At 37.9% G+C, this 25,827-nt stretch overlaps 2 protein-coding genes across 2 annotated transcripts in view; one reads left to right on the top strand and one right to left on the bottom strand.

Moving 5' to 3' along the window:
* Window positions 1-25,827, top strand: part of LOC132096058 (uncharacterized) — a 332,561-nt gene that overhangs the window by 277,856 nt on the left and 28,878 nt on the right. The window lies entirely within an intron of this gene.
* Window positions 1,683-10,081, bottom strand: LOC132143576 (uncharacterized). The gene is made up of 6 exons (XM_059553971.1): window positions 9,695-10,081; window positions 9,271-9,591; window positions 9,054-9,134; window positions 2,297-2,325; window positions 1,938-2,006; window positions 1,683-1,802 (listed from the first exon to the last, which is right to left on the bottom strand). The coding sequence occupies exons 1-6, from the start codon at window positions 10,026-10,028 to the stop codon at window positions 1,683-1,685; spliced, it is 954 nt and encodes a 317-aa protein (XP_059409954.1). The 5' UTR covers window positions 10,029-10,081.

The following is a 25,827-nucleotide window of genomic DNA, read 5'->3' as shown; positions in this document are numbered from 1 at the left end:
AAGTGGGATCCAGGGGTGGAGACGGGCAGGTTTAGAGGTGAAGTGGGATCCAGGGGGTGGAGACCTGCAGGTTTAGGGGTGAAGTGGAATCCAGGGGGTGGAGACGGGCAGGTTTAGAGGTGAAGTGGAATCCAGGGGGTGGAGACGGGCAGGTTTAGGGGTGAAGTGGGATCCAGGGGGTGGAGACGGGTAGGTTAAGAGGTGAAGTGGGATCCAGGGGGTGGAGACGGGTAGGTTTAGAGGTGAAGTGGAATCCAGGGGGTGGAGATAGGTAGGTTTAGGGGTGAAGTGGAATCCAGGGGGTGGAGACGGGTAGGTTTAGGGGTGAAGTGGGATCCAGGGGGTGGAGACGGGTAGGTTTAGGGGTGAAGTTGGATCCAGGGGGTGGAGATGTGTAGGTTTAGGGGTGAAGTGGGATCCAGGGGGTGGAGATGGGTAGGTTTAGAGGTAAAGTCGGATCCAGGGGGTGGAGAAGGGCAGGTTTAGGGGTGAAGTGGGATCCAGGGGGTGGAGATGGGTAGGTTTAGGGGTGAAGTGGGATCCAGGGGGTGGAGATGGGTAGGTTTAGGGATATGTAAAGTGTGAGAAGTTAGATCTGAAGTTGGAGTTGTTGTACTTACATGGTAACTCCTCAGGAACTGTTCACTTAATATTAAGTGTAACATTCTGGACACCAAACATAATTTATATGTAAAGCCTAACTTACTGGCTGCTGCTGTGTAATATTAATATCAGATTAATATCAGAGTAATTACATGATAAATCTAATATACAGTGTAACACTTTCATTACCAAAAAGTGCTGTTAGTCCTGTTACACATTTGTACTTTCATTAAGAAAATGTGTTGTTACCATTGTCCTGTTACACATTTGTACTTGCACAGATACCATTCAGTGGGTTGTTACATGTGCAGCTACACAAATAATAGAGCTGTAGATACTATGTACCAATAAGTACTTATACTGTGGTTACATACTATGTACACATCTAGTTACTGTGTAAGTACACTGGTATTAGGGACACAATATAAAGTGTGACTGTGTGTGTGTGTGTGTGTGTGTGTGTGTGTGTGTAACTTTTAATTCTTTAAACAATGTAAAGACGTGTTAACTTTTTTTCTAAAACATTTTTCTCGGGTCTTAAGAGGCTAGCTTGTACAATGATATAAAAAATATTTCACCATATATATATAATATATGTATATGTATGTTTGGCAGGTTATGTTTTATTTGTCAATAATAAAATATCATATTACAAACAGCTGCTCAAATGATTCAAACACCAGATTATCATTGCTGTCTCATTGTGATAAACACTTACATCATCATGTAGCTTTGCTGTTCTCATAATTAGTGCAAGCTCACAGTTAATTAGCTGTTAATTAGATTCATGTTAATTATAACCAGGATCAGGTAATCATCTCACTTTCTGATGGTTTTTTCTGATGGTTAAGCTAAATTGGTTTGGATTACATGAATCTAGATAAAGTCTTTCATATGACTAAATCTGGATCACTGGTGCTCTACGGATCCCCTAATAACACAATAATCTGACCAGAATCAGCAATAACTACTAATAAATCAGAGCTGGTTTCTTAACATGTGATATTATTATAATGGTACCGAATCAAACCATCAGGAGTCACGGTTCATATTGCTCTGCTCATGTGGTTTCTGTATAATTATTTGTCTGATTTGTGATGGTTCTTGTTCACAGAGGCATAAAGTTGACTGCAGTTTTCCTGAGCTCCAGCTTTTGTTCCTCTGATTGAAGCGTAAGTCACTTTATCATCACAGCGAACCTGAATCAACATCACAGTCTCTGTTTCAACCCACAGTTATTACAGCATGAGGTTTGAGCTCAATTCAAGACAGATTTATATAATAATAAAACTAATACAGGTCATGTTGAGGAAGATCAAGAAGTGTTCGCTCACCTTGTTCTTCTTGGATCTGTTTTTACTGCACGCAGTAACTTCAGTGTAAGTCACATCATCTGTCTGCTCCTAAACACGAGTGAAAATACATCAGATCAAGCTGTTAAAGACCCATCCATCACTACTGTGTGAACAAGACTCATTATTTTACTGCAAATGTTCAAATATCTAAAATGTTGATTGTGTTGCTGGTTACATTATATTTCTTTATATCTTTGAGCTTTAGAGCAGAAACAGTAGAAATACACTAACTTGTGCTGATCTAATGTGAGTAATAATAGTGTGATATTTGTGTGAAAAGGAGTCAGTCTTCTGTGGAGTTTATGGTTATTAATAACTCATAGATCAACAAAACTCACCACAGAGTCATCAGTCGCTCTTCTGACATCTAAAAAATAATGACATGAGAACAGTTATGATCAAACTGTCTCTAATGCAGATGACAATCAGTTTCTAAAAGAGTCTAGAAGAATTCTAGTGTTGGAATAGAAACATCATTTCTGTTAACTCTATGATTTCTCATTTTTTATCTGAAAAACTTTGCTGTTACAGAATATGAGAAACTCTAAAAACTCACCGGCTCTTTTTTTACGAATCAGCCAAATAATCAGAACAGGAAGGAGAAGAACGAATGAAGCGGCGACAACAATCACAATCACAATCACTGAGAGAGACGATAGAGAGACACGACTGTATTACTGTGTTTAACCAAATATAGATAAATAACAACCTAACAAAGATAAATTACACATTTAACAGTATAATTATTCTCATCACACACAAAAAAACCCTGATACTTGTAATGATGATTTTAAAGTGAGTTTATTACAGCTGTGTTTGCTCTGAGCTGCTGTCACTTCATAGTTCAGTAGCTATAAAGACTACATTATCTGAAAGTAAAAATTATCAATTAAAATGTACTAAACAACTGGCCGAGCAACACTGTGAACACTGCATCAGTGTTCACTACAGTTAGTGTGACCATGCGTGTTATTTTTATGGGAAAGGTCCTTGCCACAATTTCTACATTGCCTAAATATTCAGGTTTTGTCAGTTTGCGCTGAACAGATAGATCTTTGTATGACATCTGTGTACTGTGAGAGCTATAGAGAGCAGACTCTGTTTGAATCGCTCTCACTGTAATTTGATTTCATTCACGATCTCCGCAGAGCAACTTCAAGTCAAACACACCTCTCATGTAACACTGATCTATAATAGAGAAATGAGTGTAAATGACAAGCAGCAATATGTTTCTGGATATATTATGTGTCAGATAAATTCACCCATTAACCACATGGACCCTTTAAACCCATTTACAACATTTCAAGTTAAGCTTTTATTTTAAAAATCTATTTTTGTAAAACATTTATTTGACACTTGAGTAACATTTTAATTTCAGAGTAAATTAAGACTTTTTGTTACACTTCAAGAAGTTTCAAATATTGAAATATATACTTAAATCTACAGAAGAACAAATGTTTCAGCTGAGAAAGTAATGCTGGTTTCAGCTCTTCTCATAATCAAGCTGGTGTCTGATGTACAGTGTTGCCATGGACACCGGTGAATATTAGGGGATATCTGATTGGCTGAATGCCACAATTGACCGATCAGTATCAATTTCTTTAGGGAGTTGTTTCTATGAGCTGAAAGTTATAGACATGATTGTTTAAGATCGTTTGGGTGAGAATGACATCCCTTTCATATTTAATATTTAGATAGATACTTTTCACATAACAGTATTAGTTTTCACATTTAAAGATTGTAGATGATGTACGAGAGAATGAAATGAGAACATGAATATATAGATTACAAATGAAGCATGGCTTGAGTTAAAGTTTGTGTTCAGCTGCTCTAATAATGTGGAAGATTTTTATTAATACGTTTTTAATTAATCAAGTATAATCAATGTGAATCTAGCCATTTTTGTTTCTAGTTATTATTCCATTATAATCCCATAGGTTAAGTATAGAATGGAATATGCCTACGTGGCCCGATTGTACAGACCAGATGAGAAACATATGGTCAGACATACAGACAGGGCCTTTCTCTATCCCAAATCAAGTAGAGGGCCCCTTCTCTCTAGGGAGGTATTAAAATTGTAAGCATAAGGAAAAGTCTGACTATTTGGAACTCCCTGTATAGGGTATATAAGGAGATACCACATAACATTCGAGAGATCTCCTTGCAAGGAACTCTCGACTTTATTCTCCTTGAAATAAAATATTTTTTTTCTGAAAGAAAAACCCCAGACTGAGTGTGATTCTTCAGAGAAACGGCTGACGACACTAACTCCAGAGAGGACTCAGTACATTTAGATTCTAGTGTGAATTCAGTGTGATTCTAGTGTCTGAAATGAAGATAGTGGTTATAGTGTGAATTTAGTGTGATTCTAGTGTGAATTCAGTATCTGAAATGAAGAAAGTGATTCTGGTGTGAATTCAGTGCCTGAAGTGAAGATAGTGATTCTAGTGTAATTCTAGTGTGAATTCAGTGTCTGAAATGAAGACAGTGATTCTAGTGTGAATTCAGTGTCTGAAATGAAGATAGTGATTCTAGTGTGAATTCAGTGTCTGAAATGAAGATAGTGATTCTAGTGTGAATTCAGTGTCTGAAAGGAAGACAGCGATTCTAGTGTAATTCTAGTGTGAATTCAGTGTCTGAAATGAAGACAGTGATTCTAGTGTGAATTCAATGTCTGAAATAAAGACAGTGATTCTAGTGTGAATTCAGTGTCTGAAATGAAGATAGTGATTCTAGTGTGAATTCAGTGTCTGAAATGAAGATAGTGATTCTAGTGTGAATTCAGTGTCAGAAATGAAGATAGTGATTCTAGTGTGAATTCAGTATCTGAAATGAAGATAGTGATTCTGGTGTGAATTCAGTGCCTGAAGTGAAGATAGTGATTCTAGTGTAATTCTAGTGTGAATTCAGTGTCTGAAATGAAGACAGTAATTCTAGTGTAATTCTAGTGTGAATTCAGTGTCTGAAATGAAGATAGTGATTCTAGTGTGAATTCAGTATCTGAAATGAAGATAGTGATTCTGGTTTGACTTCAGTCCCTGAAGTGAAGATAGTGATTCTAATGTAATTCTAGTGTGAATTCAGTGTCTGAAATGAAGATATTGATTCTAGTGTGAATTCGGTGTCTGAAATGAAGATAGTGATTCTAGTGTGAATTCAGTGTCTGAAATGAAGACAGTGATTCTAGTGTAATTCTAGTGTGAATTCAGTTTCTGAAATGAAGATTGTGATTCTAGTGTGAATTTAGTGTCTGAAATGAAGATAGTGATTCTAGTGCGAATTCAGTGTCTGAAATGAAGATAGTGATTCTAGTGTGAATTCAGTGTCAGAAATTAAGATGGTGATTCTAGTGTGATTCTAGTGTGAATTCAGTGTCTGAAATGAAGATAGTGATTCTAGTGTGATTCTAGTGTGAATTCAGTGTCTGAAATGAAGATGGTGATTCTAGTGTGATTCTAGTGTGAATTCAGTGTCTGAAATGAAGATAGTGATTCTAGTGTGATTCTAGTGTGAATTCAGTGTCTGAAATGAAGATAGTGATTCTAGTGTGAATTCGGTGTCTGAAATGAAGATAGTGATTCTAGTGTGATTCTAGTGTGAATTCAGCGTCTGAAATGAGGAGGATGTACAAACACACCTTCTTTCCAAGAGATTGGTGCGGTGTCTGGATTCATTGTTGTTTCTGTAGTTGACGTTACAACTATAAAAAAATAATGGAAATATAAATATCATACATTAGTGCATGAAGACAGCATTGAGACATTTCTTTTACTAGGTTCTGTAGTCCAAAAGTTTATATAAGTTATGGTGCTTAAAGCTGTTCACACTAACATGGAATGACTTTGTATGTTTATTAAATGCTCACTATATGATTTGAAACATTTAATCACTAGCCTTCAATTCTATCATTAACATATGCAATGAAAGAATATGTTTAAGATAATCTGGGTGAGAATGAAGTCTCTTTCATATATAATAAAGATACTTTTCACATAACACTATTAGTTTTCATGTTTAAAGATTGTAGATGAAGTATGAGAGAATGAAATGAGAACATGAATATATACATTACAAATGAACCATGGCTTGAGTGTAATGTCTGTTTTCTTTGGTTTTGTTTCATGCTCTTGTTTTCATGTCTTTTATTTTGTAGTCTTTGTTTCATGCTGTTAGTGTCATGCTTCCCTTGCCCTCTTGTTGTCTTGCTATTGGTTCCTCTTGTTCCTTGTGTCATGTTCCGATTGGTTGTCTTAGTCATGTATCTTGTTTCCCATTGGTCAGTGTTAGTAGTAGTAGTGTTTACGGATGGGAAGCGGGAGTTAAAGGGAAGTGGGGTGAAAGCTGGAGGAGCTGAACACGCAGTGCCAGTGTGTTTTTTTTTAATTATTATTAATATGCTTAGAAATGTTAAGAGATAGGAGTGTTTCTGATCCAAGCTCCAAGCTACCGGATGATGGCAGTAATGCACTGTTAAGTTCGGTTGCCAATAAAACGAAAAAGAAGTAGTAGTGTTTTTGCCATTGTGCTTTGTCGTTTATTAATGTTGCAACCTGCTGTCGGTGAGTCTAGTCTGTTTCATGCCTCGTCAAGTTTAGTCTGTTCACGTCGAGTCTTTGTTTCTGGTTTGGATTATGTTTGGATGTTTTGGATGGCACCTGTAAATAAACTGCACTTGGGTTCTCACTATGCTCGCCATCAGTGGACTAATCGTTACATTGAGTTAAGTTTGTGATCAACTGCTCTAATAACTCCAGAGAGGACTCTGTACATTTAGATTCTGGTGTGAATTCAGTCTCTGAAAGGAGGATGTACAAACACACCTTCTTTCTGAGAGACTGGTGCGGTGTCTGGATTCAGTGTTTCTGGAATTGAAATTACAACTATTAAAACATGATGGAAATAGAAATATCATACATTAGTGCATTAAGACATTTCTTTAACACAGTGCTGTAGTCCAGAAGTTTATGTCAGTTATGCTGCTGAAAGCTGTTCACACTAACATGGAATGTCTTTGTACGTTTAATACATGATCACTCTGATTATAAACATTTAAGCACTAATCTTCAATTCTATTCAATTAACACATACAATGAAAGAATATGTTTGCATCAGCTTTTATATGTGGGGAAAGAAAATGATTGAGGTCTACGAATTCAATGTTTGAGCTCTTGCTCTTGTAAAGCACTGACATAATACAGAACTGCATCCATACCCTGTTGATCAGTAAATCCAGATGTGTGTCCAGCTGCAGTCCTCTCAAAGTCTGGGGTGTTTAAAGATTTCTGAATTTCTGTACAAATAAAGGATGCATTTTTAGTTCAAATACACCACATTTTGGGAAAAAGCATTGAAGTAATAAACCTTCATCTTATCTCTATTTTACTAGTGTGTTTGTTTCAACAGTTCTTGTTAACAAACGAAGATCGCTCTCAGACAGTCTGATCAGTTTCTTGGCTGAAGTTTGTTCACTGATCCTCTGTATCATTGGATGTTTTTATTATTTTGAGATCTATACTGTATTTAAAAATCAGCCAACTATTAATTTAATGTCTTCTAGGTTCAAATGAACTTAATTATTCTGTAAACTACTCTGAAATAATATTGTGAATGTTTTCACAGATCTGTCTGAAAAGACACCCATCACACCCTGCGTGTTGAATGATAATGTGCTTATTGATACGTCCTGAGACTCATTTTATCTGTCATTTATTCGATGTGCTTTGTGTTGTTCTGTTTATCCTCATGTCTGCTGCTACTGTTCTCATGGAGGAGATTGGGTTCACCTGTTGCTAATGTGCTGCCCATTCACCAATCTGATTGGCTGCATCCAGGAGAAAGCCAGCATATAAAGCCAGCATTGCCTCACAACAAGCTGAGAGCTGTAGATTATATCTTGTGGTATGGACTACTTTTTGCTCGCTCCAGATAATGCCACTGTCTTTTAGTTATTGATAAGTGCTAACCATTGGTGCCATTTTGAATGTAGTTAAAGACATATTTTTGTTAAGACCTTAAAATTTTCTTGAAATGAAATCTGTTGGGAGGTGGGTGCCTTTTTGTTTGAAATTGCTTTTCTCCTGGTTCTGTGTAGTAGATGGGCAGTTTGTCTGTTATTTATTTTATTGTATGTATATGTAAATTAGGATTATAATTAAGTTAGAAACCGTTTGTGTTGTGTTGGCCTTTGCCCCCCCTCCTGAAGATTTTCACCTCCATCTTTTTCTTTTGATTCAATCTTTATTTTATGCTTATTTGTTCTGGATGTGTATTGCTGGAGAGAAGTTTGTGCTCTTTCTCCAAAACTGGTTACTGCTATGCCTTTACCCCTGGACTCAGAAAGGGCAGCAGGTAAAAGCCTGTAACCCTGGTTTCTCTGTAAACTTATTTACTCAAAGACTCGAGCAAGGCTTAAAAGACTGAAACTGCAGTGTGAAACATTTCACAAACCAGATTCTACTCCTGCATTAGTGGCTGATTTGGTTCAAACACTGGTTAAAAGTCTCTTCTCGTTCTGATAGCAGTCACTAAGTTAAGTGTTTGTTTTACTTGATAATGTCCCAAGACACTTTTGGTTTCAGTTTATCTCAGTCAGTGTTTGTTATATCAGCTCCGTTATGTCGAGCAGATTCTAGTATATTCATGTCTGTGTTTTGGTTATGATTGTGAAGAGTGGAGCTTGAGCGTATAGTGTGTGTGTGTGTGTGTGTGTGAATGTTGTCTGATGACACAGACTGTGTACTCCTGTTATATGGAGTTGTAGTCCAAAATTATCTTAGTTAAAAATATGCAGCTAATAGAGAACATACATTGAACAAATAAAACACTATTTATCATCGAACTGATATTTACACATTCATTAATTGAAGAAACAAAAACCATTGTCATCAAACAACTATCGGAAAAACTGACCACTCGCTCGACTCTTCAGAACAAAACTCTGAGTAAAGAGCAAAATATCTCAACTTTTCTGAAATATCACTAACAGGTCTTTTCTTCTACACTTTATTTGAACAACTCTTTCAGTTGAAGTGATAACATGTATTTGTTAACATGGACAATAGAGGATTCAGTAGAACGGTGTATTTCTGACTGTACCTGGTGTAGAAGTAGTTGATGTAGTTGTAGTTGAGTCTGTGATGTGGACTGAAGTCTCTGCTGTTTCTGAATCAGATCGAGCTGAAAGATCAATGTTAGTTCAGATACATCAGACTACAGAAGATGTTAATTAGTTAACACACAAGATAACTATCATTATCATTATATTAGCACATCTAAGACTCTTCTACATCTGATCATGAGATTGTTTTCTCACCTGAGATCTTGACAGTGTATGTCACTGAGGTCTTGAGTTGATCTCTCTGAGTAACTTCACATCTCCGCTCTCTGTTGTGATCTTCATTCAGGATTGTTGTAGTCAGAGAGCTGATACAGTGATCTGATGAGAATGATATCTGATATCTGGAGTCTGATCTCGTCAGTTTATCACCAGCCTGATTCACCCAGAACAGATCAATTCCCTCAGAACGGATCCAATCACCACAAGAGACTCGAGGATATGATGAATACAACTGACAGAAGAGAGTCAGAGAGAGACCTGCACTGATCTCAGTCTGTGACGGTGATGAAGAAAAGACTGAAACACAGAATAACACACACATCACACACTCTTCACTCATCACGAGAAGCTAAATGAAGAATTTGGTCTTTTTAAATTGACCATTCAATCATAAAATTACCATGAAGAACATGCAGATAAACACGAGCATCAGTTCCTTGTTGTTGATTATTCACATATTGTCTGCAGAAGTAAGATCCACAATCTTCTTCTGTGACGCTCTTGATGTTCAGAGAGCAGTCAGACCCCAGACTCAGTCTCTCATGACCCTTCCTGTTTTTCTTCTTTCTCCCTCCAGCAAACAGTTCAACTGCTGATGAATCTCTGTTATAGTTCCATGTAGTTGATTTACAGTCATGAAGAGCAATATTACAGGACAGACGGACATCTTCACCAGAACTGATGAACACATGAGCATCATCCGCTCCACTGAGACCTGAAACACAAGAACACATGAGTGATTATTATAATATATATTAATAAATGATGATATGAAACATAGCAGCATTAAAAGATTCAGATCATGCAGTCTTTTTCCTGATTTAAACTGTTAGTTCACCCAAAAAAAAAAACTAGCCCGTGTTTAACTCACCCTAGAGACATCCTATGTGTGTTTGACTTTCTTCTTTTCTAATTTTCAGTTTTGGGTGAATTAACCCTTTAATGCAAACACACTCTCCAGAATAAACTATTTATATCCCCTAATCTACAGCAGTACAGGAATAACAACAGAAATAAATGACAATTTTTCTACAAATCCTGTCATACGTGCACAAACTGACAGTCACCACTTATAAGCTACTACTAAATATTGTAGAAACGTAATTTTCTGTAAAGTTGCTTTGTAATGATTTATATTGTAAAAAGTGCTATACAAATAAACTTGAATTGAATTGAATGATTGAATGATAAAGGGGCAAGCAAGACAGAAGTTTAATGCAAACACACTGTTAAATTAATTACATTTACATTACATTTTACAAGAATAAACAGATTGTCTTGATCAGAGAGCTGTTCGAATCACAAACACACTCTTAACATGAAGATAATTCAGCATCAGATGTTTGAGTCTGAAAGCGTCTAGTTTTAGTGCGTTCAGGAATAATCCAGTATGTTCTGTTTGTAACACAATAATAAACTGATCATGTTCAGATGAACTCTTTCTCAGATTAATTCACTAACTGTCTTGAAGAGAAAACACAGATGTCTTTACCTGTGAGAAGTGAAGAGAGAAAGATCAGTCCCAGCAGACACAAGTGACACTTATCAGCCATCTTCTCTTTCTGTCAGTCTTCCTCTTCATTATATTCTCTCAACTCTTTCTTTAAATACTCTCAGCTCTTCCTGTGTTTGTTCACTTCCTCTGATCTGTTTAAATCAAGCTAAAGCTGCTATTAATGACACGATGTCAGTGTGTGATGGAGAAGAGCTGCTTCACACTGTGTGAAATGTGTCAGAACTGAATATTGTTAACTTCATTTGATCTATTCACAATCTATAGGAGATAATTTTGCACAAGTGCTCTGAACTGATGGAGCAGTGCTGCTTCACATCGTGTGAAACACGTTCATCAGTGTGAAAACTGCACATTCACCACAACTTCTCTGAACCCGATCTAAAGGCTGTTCTTTGTTAGTTTCTCATCTTTCTTTCAGTCGTTTCCTGCAGGCCATTACATTCTAGAAATAAAATCATTAAGTTATTAATGATAAAACTGGTTTGCTACTGAAAATGTTTCCACTATCCGTGAATCACTTGTAGAATATTAATTCTAAAACAGTTTTTAACAAATTTTTAAACGATTAGCATCAACTCCAGCTTGGTCAAACAGAAAGTCTTCACACACACTACACCTGCGTCTCTAAAGTGTTTCTTCTCATGGATTGTAACGTGCTGCTTTTCTCTCTCCAGCTCTGAGAAAACAGATCAGACCCAGAGTAGTTTAATAACACTACAAACACTGAACAGCAGCACATGTTCCCTTCGGCCGCTGGATTCAGCAGTGGCTCGAGTCTCTCTGGTGGTGATGATTCTCGTGAGCTGGATTTGTGGATTTATTTATTTATTTATTCTAAAAAATCCATAAATCCTACATAAATCTGAAAATGTCCGCACAAAAACGAAGGCCTGATACTAAAGCACAAATACAATGTGGAACGAGCACTCATTCACACACACATGCTCTCTCACAAACACACACCCACCATTCATATCTGCTTATTGCAGTTTTTTTGCTTTTGCTTTTTTGTGTTTTTTATTTATATTTAAGTAAAACAAAATAGTTTTGATTTTACTTTTTAGATTGAAAAAAATATGTAACTACAATCAAGATTTAGTCACAACTGTGGTATTTTTGCAAATTAATGTGGCATTATTGCAAAAGCGGACACTTCAAAATACCTCAAATAACAAAAACTAACTCAATATGACCCCAAAATTTAAAGAGTATTTGAAAAAAAAAAAATATATATATATATATGTATATATATATATATATATATATATATATATATATATATATATATATATATATATATATATATATAAATGACAGTTTTTGGAGAAAGAAAAAAGTGTAATGACCCTATATATCCAGCAGAGGTCCTTCAGGGAGCACCATGCCCTGAAGATACTCAAAATATTCAGGGGCAAAATAATGATGTTTCAAAAATGAGGGTAGTTTTTGGATCAATTGTTCCTATTGTAATGACAGATTCCTTGAGTCATAATGAGATCATTGATACCAATGAAGCCACAGTCAATCAAACTTGCTGTCTGCCATTTTGAAACATGTTCATACTCCTCCTAGACAGCTGGTCCAATTTCACCAAACTCGATTCAGATCATCTTCAGACCATGGATTTCTTGCTGATATACCAAACCGTTATTGTTTAACTAACACGTTAAACTGCATTCTTTCATCTTAGAAACATTGCCAAGCTATGAAAGATGTTACCTGTTTCTGATGCAGAAAAGCTAGTTCATGCATTCATGACCTCTAGACTCGACTATTGTAACGTACTTCTGGCTCTTCTTTTCACATTTGGCTCCCAAACTCTGGAAAAGCCTTCCTGATAATGTTCGGGGTTCAGACACACTCTCTCTGTTTAGATCTAGATTAAAAACGCATCTCATCAATTTTACTTTGTTGGATCAGCAGCTATGCTGGCAAAATAATAAGTTTCAAAAATGAGGGTAGTTTTTGGATCAATTGTTCCTATTTTAATGACAGTTTCATTGAGTCATAATGAGATCAATGATGCCGCAGTCGATCAAACTTGTTGTTTTAAAACATGTTCAGACTCCTAGACTGCTGGTCCAAATTTCACCAAACTCAATTCAGATCATCTTCAGACCATGCTGACAGAAAAAAAGTTATGAATTTATTGTTGATATACCAAACTGTTATCGTTAAACACATTTGGCACAATGTCAAAAACATCACCTTTCCATTCATTCCTTTAGTTTTCTGTGAAGCTGCTTCACTGTGGTTTGTGTCTAGTGTTTTCTAAAGAGTGTTTCTGCAGTTAGTTTGACCGCACTGGTTTAACCCACACAGATCTGAGATCATCTCTGAACCCGGTTTGGACAGATTTAACCCACACAGATCTGAGATCATCTCTGAACCCGGTTTGGACTGGTTTAACCCACACAGATCTGAGATCATCTCTGAACACGGTTTGGACTGGTTTAACACACACAGATCTGAGATCATCTCTGAACACGGTTTGGACTGGTTTAACACACACAGATCTGAGATCATCTCTGAACACGGTTTGGATTGGTTTAACCCACACAGATCTGAGATCATCTCTGAACACGTTTTGGACAGATTTAACCCACACAGATCTGAGATCATCTCTGAACATGATTTGGACCGGTTTAACCCACACAGATCTGAGGTCATCTCTGAACCCGGTTTGGACCGGTTTAACCCACACAGATCTGAGATCATCTCTGAACACGGTTTGGACCGGTTTAACCCACACAGATCTGAGATCATCTCTGAACCCGGTTTGGACCGGTTTAACCCACACAGATCTGAGATCATCAATGAACACGGTTTGGACCGGTTTAACCCACACAGATCTGAGATCATCTCTGAACACGGTTTGGACCGGTTTAACCCACACAGATCTGAGATCATCAATGAACACGGTTTGGACCGGTTTAACCCACACAGATCTGAGATCATCTATGAACACGGTTTGGATGGATGATGCTGTGAATATTCACACATTCAGATCACACTTCCTCTTCTTTCTTTAGCTAGGTTTCTACAGAAGAACTTCTCCTTGGTAAACATGTTTGCTGTAGTCCATTTACAAATTCACTCTTCCTTTCATTGGTGCAGTGTTTCTAAAGTGTTTATTTGAGTGATTTTATGTGAAGCAGGGTTCCTCATTCACACACCTGGCTGTGATGTTCAAGTGAACTCATAGACCAAGATTAGCTGATTCAGGTGTGTTTAACTAAGCTGCAGAAAGTGTCCCTCCAGGAGCAGGACTGAGGAGACTGATGTAGCTAAAGCACAGATCTACACATACGACCAGCAGATCCCAGACCTGTTCAGGAGCCTCCCCAACACTGCACACACTGAACGTCTCTACGGCTGGAGTCTCTACTAACCAGCTGATGACTGAATCAGGTGTGTTTGATTAGAGAGAGACACCATGGCCCTCACTGTTGCTGCTCTGATGGACCGATACAGAGGAGCAGAAGATGAAGCCGAACCTGACCCTCAGTCACTGTATGAAACAAGAGTTAGGTCTTACACTCCATGATGCTGTACAACGTATTACAGAGAGTCATCTTCAGATCTTCATGGACTCACTGATGACCTTTGGGTTATGAGTCTGACTCTCTAACCATTAGGCCATGACCGCCCCACTTTTGGTGGAGATGTTGATGACCCTGCAGGCCTTACACCAGTTTCTTCAGAAGAAAGACAGTCAGTGCTGATTCTGAGTACACTGCTGTCTGTCAGACAAGATGCATGAATGAGGAACTTTCCACACATTCAAGTAGTGTTGTCAAAAGACCCAGTACTTCGGTACAAAGTAGGTACTAAAAAAATGTAAATGTGACGGTACCAGGTTTCTTTAAGTACCGGTGGTACCGAGTACCCGCTCAACCCGGTTCTTGACGCATACAGCGCTATGATTTCCACGAAGCAGAAAACGCAGACGGAATCTCAAAATCCAGTCTTGATAATGAAACTTACAATTTAAATGGACAGTCACGGAATTTGTCAAAGTTAACATATATTAATCAAATCAAATCTCCGTATGGACCAGTATCTGTAAATGTTAAGCCGCAAAAGTGGGTTGAAATATGAATCCGTGTTCTGCGCGTCTCTGTGTGAATGAATGAATGGTTTGTTTACTACATAGACTGAAGCGCGTGACGCTTGCAGTAATTTCAGCATCTGCCGTCTCAATGAGGACATAAATACATAAACTACATCACCAGAACTGTTCTGAGTCACTTCACAAGCATTTTACCATTTCATCTGAGTAAAACCAGTCTCAAAATAAAAGTAGCCCGTCAAAATAAAAGTTCATTTTTACATAAAGGCATTGTGCTAGAAATATTACTATTATTTAGTAGAATGTATGTGATACTGCTACTTCTGTTGAAAAAATTAATAAAACTTTATTTTTTAAATAAATAAATCACACAATATTTCTTCCATGTTTAAATTTTAATAGCAAATCCCCTTTATTTATCAAAAAAATTTAATGTTTACATTTCATTAATTAAAAGACAAATTAAATTTGGGTGAAACTTGTTTACTGTTTTTCATAATTATATTACTTGTAGAAAAACTTGAAACATAATTGTAAATAAGTATAAAGAATGTTATTGGTTTTATTTTTAGTGATAAAAAGTTCCTTTTTTTTAATTAGAATATTTTTGTGTTTTGCTTTGGTACAGAAATTGGTACCGAGAACCGTGGATTTTCACTGGTATCGGTACCGAATACTGAAATTTTGGTACCGTGACAACACTACATTCAAGGGTGTAAATGTGTCTCTCCAAGTGACGGAGATCATCAGAAGGCAGAGGAACTGTATTTCATGACATGACAACATTGAGCACACGCTGGAGGAGAACAGAATTATCTGCTGTAAATGTGTCGAACTGACCATCTGATGAAGACATGAGGATGAGAAACTCATGATACTCAAGACTCTCTCAACCAGTCCCACGCTCCTCGAGGAATTCATGATTTTAAGTTTCAGGAGAGAATCTGCTCACTGCTGTTTTCACACTTCCATCAGTGAACATGTACAGCTCATTTATTCGCTGGATTTCTGCAGATGATTATGATAATAGTGATTATGGGATCATCATATTCCATATACAGTTTAACAGAGATGTTTTGCATCTATTCTAGAGTCAAGAACTACTTACAATCTTAAGATGGTTGACAGCCATTCTACATTCATACCTAAAATAGAGTATTAATTATAGCAGCTGTAGTGTTTCAGATCTGTGATCTCACTGTTGAGGTATGGAAACATGTGAGTTAGACCGCAGTAGAGCAGAGATCATCTCTGAACCCAGTTTAGACATACTGTGAATTCTGAATCATTATGATGACAGTTTCTCTTCTTTCTTTCAGTGAGCTTCTGTATGCCACTAAACTCCTTTCAGTTAACAATGGAATGACGATATGTAATCATCCAATCATGGGTTTGTTCCCAGAGAACACACATGCTCATAAAATTTGTATGCTCTATAAATCATAATTTTACATGATTTCTGTTTGGGGGTTGGGGGGTAGGTTTTAGTCATGTAATTTTACTTAATTTCTTGTAGGAGAAATTGATTTTGTTTAAGAGATTAATTTTTGTTTGCTTGTTTATAAATTCTTGGGCCCTATAATGCACCCGCACAATGAGACGCAAGGCACAGTGTTGTTTGTGTTTGCTAGTTTCAGTCCGGCGCCGTTAGCATTTTCCCGCCTAGCGCCACATCGTTTAATTAGCAAATGCATTTGCGCTCATTTGTGCGCCCATGGGCGTGCTGGTCTAAAAAAAGAGGTTCAGGTGCATTGCTATTTCTAAGGAGCTGAAAAAAACTGCTCAAACCTGGTCTAATGTCTGGCGAAATGTTTTTTCTTTGTTATTTAAAGAGCTTACACGCTGCTTATTAAATACAGAGACGCACAGCAGTACACAGTATATACACAGCTTCTTCTTAATGTGCACAAATGTGAATAAAAGTTTTGTAAATAATATGATCACTGATCATAATCTAAATGTACTCTGTTTGACAGAAACCTGGCTAAAACCTGATGATTACAGTATGTACAATGAGTCTACCCCCCAAGATTACTGTTATAAACATGAGCCGCATCTAAAAGGCAAAGGGGGAGGTGTTGCTTCAATTTATAACAACGTTTTCAGGATTTCTCAGAGGGCAGGCTTCAAGTATAACTCGTTTGAAGTAATGGTGCTTCATATAACATTATCCAGAGAAACAAATGTTAATGATAAATCCCCTGTTATGTTTGTACTGGCTACTGTATACAGGCCACCAGGGCACCATACAGACTTTATTAAAGAGTTTGGTGATTTTACATCCGAGTTAGTTCTGGCTGCAGATAAAGTTTTAATAGTTGGTGATTTTAATATCCATGTTGATAATGAAAAAGATGCAAACATAACCCCAGGTATTTATTCAAAACAGTGGGTAAATTAACCAAAAAAATAAAACATCAACAAGTGTTGACATTTCCCAACATCACAGCAGTAATGAGTTTATGAACTACTTTACTTCTAAAATCAATACTATTAGAGATAAAATTGCAACCATTCAGCCGTCAGCTACAGTATCACATCAGACAGTGCACTATAGACCCCCTGAGGAACAGTTCCACTCATTTTCTACCATAGGAGAGGAAGAATTGTATAAACATGTTAAATCATCTAAACCAACAACATGTATGTTAGACCCTATACCATCTAAGCTCCTGAAAGAGGTGCTTCCAGAAGTCATAGATCCTCTTCTGACTATTATTAATTCCTCATTGTCATTAGGATATCTCCCCAAAACCTTCAAACTGGCTGTTATTAAGCCTCTCATCAAAAAACCACAACTTGACCCCAAAGAACTAGTTAATTATAGACCAATCTCAAATCTCCCTTTTCTGTGCAAGATACTAGAAAAGGTGGTATCCTCACAATTATATTCCTTCTTAGAGAAAAATGGTATCTGTGAGGATTTCCAGTCAGGATTTAGACCGTATCATAGTACTGAGTCTGCTCTCCTTAGAGTTACAAATGATCTGCTTTTATCATCTGATCGTGGTTGTATCTCTCTATTAGTGCTATTGGATCTTAGTGCTGCGTTTCACACTATTGACCACACAATTATTTTGTCTGCCATAATATCATTGATCATTGTTTTCACAAAAAATATTTTCTCATAACTTGAGATCTGCCGTTTAGTTTAAGGATGAATCATTGTGCACCTGCTGGACTCCTCAAGTCATTAGGTGCTTCCACTAGCATACAAATATGTCTATATCCATATCATTTTTGGTAATAAAACATCTGCGTAATAACTATGTAATTTCAGAGTTTATCTCCATTAATTTATTAATTAGAGTAGAATATTTCATGTACCTGTGTATATTAAACTGAAAACAGAGTTTAAAATCGTTGATTACTTCATTACTTTTCTCTCTCCGGAAACAGAGTTTGTACACATGATCTAGATTGTTGTACAGTGCACAGATATTTACGGCAAGTTCATTTTTTATAATCATTTTCTAGCCTTATCTCCAAATGATTACAGCCCCATTGACTCCCTCTGCCAATGCATTGATGAAATTAATAGTTGGATGTGCCCGAACTTTCTTCAGTTAAACAAGGAAAAAACTGTCATTGCATTTGGAAACAAAAATGAAGTGTTCAAGGTGAATGCATACCTTGACTCTAGGGGTCGAACAACTAAAAATCAAGTCAGGAATCTTGGTGTGATTCTGGAGACAGACCTTAGTTTCAGTAGTTATGTCAAAGCAGTAACTAAATCAGCATACTATCATTTAAAAAAATTGCAAGAATTAGATGTTTTGTTTCCAGTCAAGACTTGGAGAAGCGTGTTCATGCCTTCATCACCAGCAGGGTGGACTATTGTAATGGGCTTCTCACCGGCCTTCCCAAAGAGAGCATTAGACAGCTGCAGCTCATCCAGAACGCTGCTGTCAGGATTCTGACTAGAACCAGAAAATCTGAGCATATCACACCAGTCCTCAGGTCCTTACACTGGCTTCCAGTTACATTTAGGATTGATTTTAAAGTACTTTTACTCGTACATAAGTCACTTAATGACCTAGGACCGAAATAAATTGCAGATATGTTCACTGAATATAAACCTAACAGAGCACTCAGATCATTAGGATCGAGTCAGTTAGAAATACCAAGAGTTCACCCAAAACAAGGGGAGTCCTCCTTTAGTTACTATGCCGCCCGCAGTTAGATTCAGCTTCCAGAAGAGATCAGATGTGCTAAAACACTAGTCATATTTAAATCTAGACTCAAATCTGTTTAGCTGCATTTATTGAATGAGCACTGTCCAATGTCCGAACTGATTGCACAGTATTTTATGTAAAAATAATTTTCTATTTTTAACTGTTTTAAATTTATTTTAAATAAGTCCATTTTTAAATCATTTCCAAAGTTTTAAAATTTCTTGTTTTTTATTTTTGTATTATTTTTCTTCATGACTATTTTACTTTCTTTTATGTAAAGCACTTTGAATTACCATTGTGTACGACATGTGCTAAATAAACAAACTTGCCTTGCCTATAAATCCTGATATGTATGGAAAATTGCGTATGTATATTTCTATGGCCATTTTGGGCATACACAACATTTATAAATGAGAGCTCTATGTCCAGTATCAGCAGTTTGTTCTGTAGCACGACACAACTCTGAGATCACAGCATGAATCTGTCCAATAATAAACTGATCATGTTCAGATGAACTCTTTCTCAGATTAATTCACTAACTGTCTTGAAGAGAAAACACAGATGTTTTACCTGTGAGAAGTGAAGAGAGAAAGATCAGTCCCAGCAGACACAAGTGACACTTATCAGCCATCTTCTCTTTCTGTCAGTCTTCCTCTTCATTATATTCTCTCAACTCTCTTTAAATACTCTCAGCTCTTCCTGTGTTTGTTCACTTCCTCTGATCTGATCGACCGAGTGTTTAAATGCTGCTTTATAGTGAGACGATGCAAGTGCGTGATGGAGAAGTGCTGCTTGACTTTTCTCTTGGTAATATTGATTAAATATTGTATTTATCCAATAGAAGACATTTGCATAAGTTTTCTAAATATTATAAAAGCCAGATGTGTTTTGAAGGCCTCATGGTCACATGACTGTAACTGTATGGAGGATGAGTAAAGATTATTAAACCGTTGACAGCTCGTGTGTAATGTATGTGCCTCTGGGGACCTCTGTGCTCCTTTAAAGTTTTACTTTTAAAAATAGACCAACAGGTAAACTGCCACAATTAAAGGAGAATCAGAGGAGATAATGAATAATTGTAGATGGTGAAGGGAGTAACACACATTAAAAAATAAATAAATAAACAAAACCTGTCAATATGCTTATTAGATGATGTGTGATAACAAAACTATATTAAAGCTGCACGCAGCAATGAAAGGGCCCTCACACCCGGGCTCACCACCACCCGGTGGCCATAGGAGAAAATATGCTTATAAAATTGTAAATATTTGTGCCAAATTTCCTGCTGCCAACAGGTGGTGCTATGATTATAACTGAATATTGGCATGTAGATGTCTTCAGCCCAGGACCCTCACCAAACGTGAAGTTTGAGGCAGATCAGACATTGCATGTTTAAGTTAGTTTAAAACTAGTAATTTCCTGTTGCCAGCAGGTGGCGTATGATTATAACTGAAATAAGTCAAGTCACTTTTATTGTCACATCACCACAGCACATGTGCCTTCGTGAGCGAAAATCTTATGAGCTTGCTCCAGAAATTGCAGAAACAATTAACATATAACTAAACAGACTTCAACAGGTGAAAATGTGCAATATGCACATACATATAGTCAGTAAACACAGTGTACTATTAGACATATTTACAGTTAACACTACACATTATACACAAAATGTACATACATACAGTTAGTACTACATATTATACACTATACACAGAATGTACACGTTCTACATTATGTAAAAATATATAAGCATAAAAATATGCTAAGGTGCAACAGAGTGTATGTGAACTGGATACAGAAATGTCACGAATGTGCATCGGATGGTATACAGTTATAAAGGGTAGGTTAATAAATTAAATGCAGTGTGTATGCAGTGTTGAACTGTTATAGTTAAAGTGCAGTGTGTGGCATACCATATTGTATGGAACCATATTGGAGCATGCTGTAGGGTGTATTACTTCTGACTGTTCATTAGTCTGATAGCCTGAGGGAAAAAGCTATCCCTCAGTTGGCTAGTACGGGATTGGATGCTGCGGAGACATCTTCCTGAGGGCAGCAGAGAGAGCAGTCTGTGGGACGGGTGGCTGGAGTCACTGATGATCCTCTGGGCTTTCCTTATACACCGCCAGGTGTAGATGTCCTGGAGGGAGGGAAGATCACCTCCAACATGGGCGGTCAGTTCACATGACCCTTTGCAGAACTTTGCGGTTGCCATCAGTGTTGTCTCCAAACAGGGCAGTGATGCAGCCCGTCAGGATGCTTGATGTTGAGTGAGAGATGGTTCTCCTGACACCATTTAGTCAGGGTCCTCACCTCCTCTCTGTAGGCCGTCTCATCGTTGTCGGGGATCAGGCCTATCATCGTTGTGTCATCAGCGAATTTGACGATGACGTTGGAGCTGTGTGTGGCTGCACAGTCATGTGTGTACAGGGAGTACAGGAGTGGGCTGAGGACACAGCCCTGAGGAGCACCAGTGTTGAGGGTCAGCGTGGATGAATTGTTGTTGCCCATTCTGACCACCTGACTTCTGCCTGTCAGGAAGTCCAGGATCCAGCTGCACAGAGATCTGTTTAGTCCCAGAGTCTGGAGCTTCGCAACAAGTGTGGCAGGCACTATGGTGTTAAATGCTGAGCTGTAGTTCACAAACAGCATTTTCACATAGGTGTTCTTAATTTCCAGGTGGGAGAGAGCAGTGTGTACGGTGAAAGCAATAGCATCATCTGTAGAACGGTTGCTTCGATATGCAAATTGTAGTGGATCCAGTAAGGCAGGCAGCACAGAGCAGATTTAGTCTCTGAAGAGTCTCTCAAAACACGTTCTGAAGATGGGTGTGAGAGCAATGGGCCTCCAGTCATTTAAGCATGTGATTTTGTTTTTCTTTGGTATGGGCACAATGGTAGATTTTTTGAAGCACAAGGGAACCACAGACAGACAAAGGGAGAGGTTGAAAATGTCTGTGAAAACACCGGCTAGTTGAAATGCGCATGACTGAAGTACATGGCCTGGGATGCCATCAGGACCCGCAGCCTTACGGATATTCACCCGTCATAAGGATCGGGTTACATCCACGACAGAGACGGAGAGTGCACTCACCTCTTCTGCTGCAGCTGTGGGAGCTCTCTCTGTGTGGGTGATGTTGTGACTCTCGAAACGAGCATAAAAGTTATATAGCTCATCTGGTAGAGAGGCGGCGATGTTCACAGAAGCTGGTTTATTCCCTTTAAAGTCTGTGATGTTATTGATGCCCTGCCACATGTTTCTTGCATCGTTGTTGATGAATTGTTCTTCAACTTTTTGTTTTTTTATTGTCTTTTTGCAGCTTTGATGGATTTTCTGAGATTGTAACTGGCTTGTTTGTGATCATCAGCGTTTCCAGATTTAAAAGCGGATGTCCGCGCTGACAAGGCTGCTTGAACATCGCTATTAATCCACGGTTTTTGTCTGCGCTACATCTTCTACACACTTCCTGATGAAAGATGTTACAGTATCTGAGTACGCCTCTATGTCGTCATCAGATGCTGGCTGGAACATGTCCCAGTCCACGTGATTAAAACAGTCCTGTAGTATAGCGTCTGATTGTTTCAACCAGCATTGAATTGTCCTGAGGGCGGGTGCTTCCTGTTTCAGTTTCTGCCTATTAGCAGGCAGCAGCAGAATGGAAGAGTGATCTGATTTGCAGAAAGGTGGGAGGGGGAGAGATTTGCAGGCGTCCTGGAAAGGAGAGTAACAGTGGTCCAGTGCACAATCACCACGTGTGTTGATGGTGATGTGTTGAAAATATTTTGGAGCTATTGTTCTGAAGTTGGCTTTGTTAAAGTCCCCCGTAACAATAAATGCTTCTTCTGGGTACACGGTTCCCTGCTCACTTCTATTCATTTCTCTGAGTGCCTGGTCTGTGTTGGCTTGAGGAGGAATGGAAACAGCTGTGATTATGACCGCTGTGAAGTCCCTCGGTAGCCAGAATGGTCGACACAGAAGCATTTGAAATTCCAGATCAGGGGAGCAGAAGGATTTAATATGTGAATCGCATCTCAGCTTGTCTAACAGACATTTCTTGCTGGAAAAAGGACATTCACCCTCAACTCAACCTTGCCAAGACAGAACTGCTTGTGGTTCCAGCAAACCCATCGTTTCATCACAATTTCACCATCAAGTTAGGCACATCAACCATAACTCCTTCAAAAACAGCCAGAAGCCTTGGAGTTGTGATTGATGATCAGCTGTCTTTCTCAGACCACATTGCTAAAACTGTCCGATCCTGCAGATTTGCTTTATTCAACATCAAGAAGATCAAGCCCTTTCTTTGGGAACATGCTGCACAACTCCTTGTTCAAGCTCTTGTTCTGTCCAGGCGGGACTATTGCAATGCTCTCTTGGCAGGTCTTCCAGCCAATTCTTTCAAACCTTTACAATTAATCCAGAACACGGCAGCAAGATTAATTTTTAATGAGCCAAAAAGAATACACGTCACACCTCTGTTTATCAATTTGCACTGGCTTCCAATAGCTGCTCGCATAAAATTCAAGGCATTGATGTTTGACTACAAAACCACCACTGGCTCTGCACCCATTTACCTAAATTTGTTACTTCAGACTTATGTGACTCTAGAAGCTTGCGTTCTGCAAGTGAACGTCGCTTGATTGTGCCATCCCAAAGAAGCACAAAGTCACTTTTACGGACTTTTAAATTAAATGTTCCCTCCTGGTGGAATGACCTCCCCATCTCAATCCGGACAGCTGAGTCTGCATCTTCATGAATCAGCTTAAAACACATCTCTTCCATCTTTATTTGACCCTCTAACTTTAACACTCACTATTCTAATTCTATTCTTAAAAAAATGAAGTATTATATTATTTTTTTATTACATTTTTTCATTTATTATGCAATTGTGTGTGTGTGTGTGTGTGTGTGTATGTATATATATATATATATATATATATATATATACTCTAACACTAGCTTGCTCTATTCTTTTACTATTCTATCTGTTTTCTTTTTATTTATTATATTATTTAAAAGCCCTTACTACATCTACTGTGTTAACCTAACTGAGACTTGTTATAGCACTTATATATCATTGCTCTTTTTGTTGTTTTTGATTGCTTCCACTGTCCTCATTTGTAAGTCGCTTTAGATATAAGCGTCTGCTAAATTAATAAATGTAAATGTATTTATAGGGTTGTTATAGAAACCCCCTGGACCTCATTAAATTTCAAAGCCTGGCTACGGCCATGATTACACATGTGTACTGATTTTCATGCATGTATGTAAAACGCACATCAATGTGCACTCCATTGAAATTTGACAAGTGGTGCTATCAAGCCATTTTGTCAAACACACTTCTGAAACCTATATCAGATGTAAATTTTCACCAGTTCTGATGCATGTGCATGTTTAGGCCCTCAAAAATGTGATTCACATTCAAATGTGAAGAAGAAGAAGAAACAAAGCAATTCTAAGAAGGTCCTCGCACCGCGATGCTCGGGTGCTAATAAGAATAGAAGCCTGAATGTAGAGAGTATAGAGCAATACTCTAATAGAATTGGTGGGCTAAAGTCAGTCACACCTCGACTTTCTTCCAAATAATGCACATTTCATTAATAAGTGACATGGCATTCAGCCAAGTATGGTGACCCATACTCAGAATTTGTGCTCTGCATTTAACCCATCCAAAGTGCACAAACACAGCAGTGAACACACACACACACACACTGTGAACACACACCCGGAGCAGTGGGCAGACAATTATGATGCTTAGAGACGAGATGAACAATGTTAAGAGCAGCATCCTCAGTACTTCTGTTCTGCCTATGGGCAAACTGACAGGTGTCTAATAGTGGCTCTACTTCTTTTTCCAACAGTAAGATTACCAGTTTCTCAAAACACTTCCCGACATTTGAAGTCAAAACCACAAAGTGAAGTTCATTATTTGATGATGCACCAGTTTTTTTTGGAATTGGTGTTATATAAGACTTTTTCCACAGAGCTGGCACAGTATGGGTATCAAGAGATCGCTGGAATAAGGGACACCATGCCATTGCAAGCTCTTCAGCACAGTTTTTTAACAAGAAAGCTGGTAACCCATCTGGCCCAGTAGCTTTGTTGATGCACAAGCACCTGAACAGATGCTGCACATCACCTGGATCTACTTCTACCCAGGGGGTATCTTTGGTATCAGCCAATGACTGTAATATACTATGACATTCCTCTAGTCATTTGCTTCAAATCTCAAATAAAACTCATTTAGCTCATTTGCTCTTTGTAGGTTGTCTAAGGTTGTAATATGTTTCTTAGCAGGGTTCATGTCAGTAACCAGTTTCATTGTTTCCCAAAGTTTTCTTGTGTTAGAAGTATAAAAACTGTGTTCCATGGCTTGCGTGTGCTGTTCCTTCGCTTTTTTCAACTGATATTTTAACTCTTTCTGTGCCACTAAAAGTCCTACCTTATCCCTGTTTCTAAATGCCAGCTTTTTATTATTTATGCACTTTTTGATGTCCTTTGTAACATATGGCTTGTTGTTAGGATAGACAACCACATCCTTTTTTTCTGCCACATTATCTGTCCATATATTAACCGTCTTATACTCTGGTTTATATGTCTTAAAAACGGACTTATAAGAAGGAATCAGATGTATAACATTATGGTCCCAATTGGACAGAGAGGGCTTTGACTTGGCTATATATGCATTTTTGACACTGTCATAACATTTGTTAAAGTTTTTTGTTTTCCTGGTTTCACAGCGCACATATTGTTCAAAGCCTGCTAATACA

The sequence above is a fragment of the Carassius carassius genome, chromosome 1 (genome assembly GCF_963082965.1).
Source record: "Carassius carassius chromosome 1, fCarCar2.1, whole genome shotgun sequence".
In the NCBI taxonomy this organism is placed as follows: domain Eukaryota; kingdom Metazoa; phylum Chordata; class Actinopteri; order Cypriniformes; family Cyprinidae; genus Carassius; species Carassius carassius.
This window is presented reverse-complemented; position numbering and strand designations above follow the sequence as displayed.

Coding starts and splice junctions, on each gene's coding strand:
- LOC132143576 (XM_059553971.1), bottom strand. CDS start 10,028: ATGTGTTCTTGTGTTTCAGGTCTCAGTGGAGCGGATGATGCTCATGTG. Junction 2,007..2,296: donor GAGCGACTGATGACTCTGTG/GTGAGTTTTGTT, acceptor ACTCGTGTTTAG/GAGCAGACAGATGATGTGAC. Junction 1,803..1,937: donor ACAGATCCAAGAAGAACAAG/GTGAGCGAACAC, acceptor ATGTTGATTCAG/GTTCGCTGTGATGATAAAGT.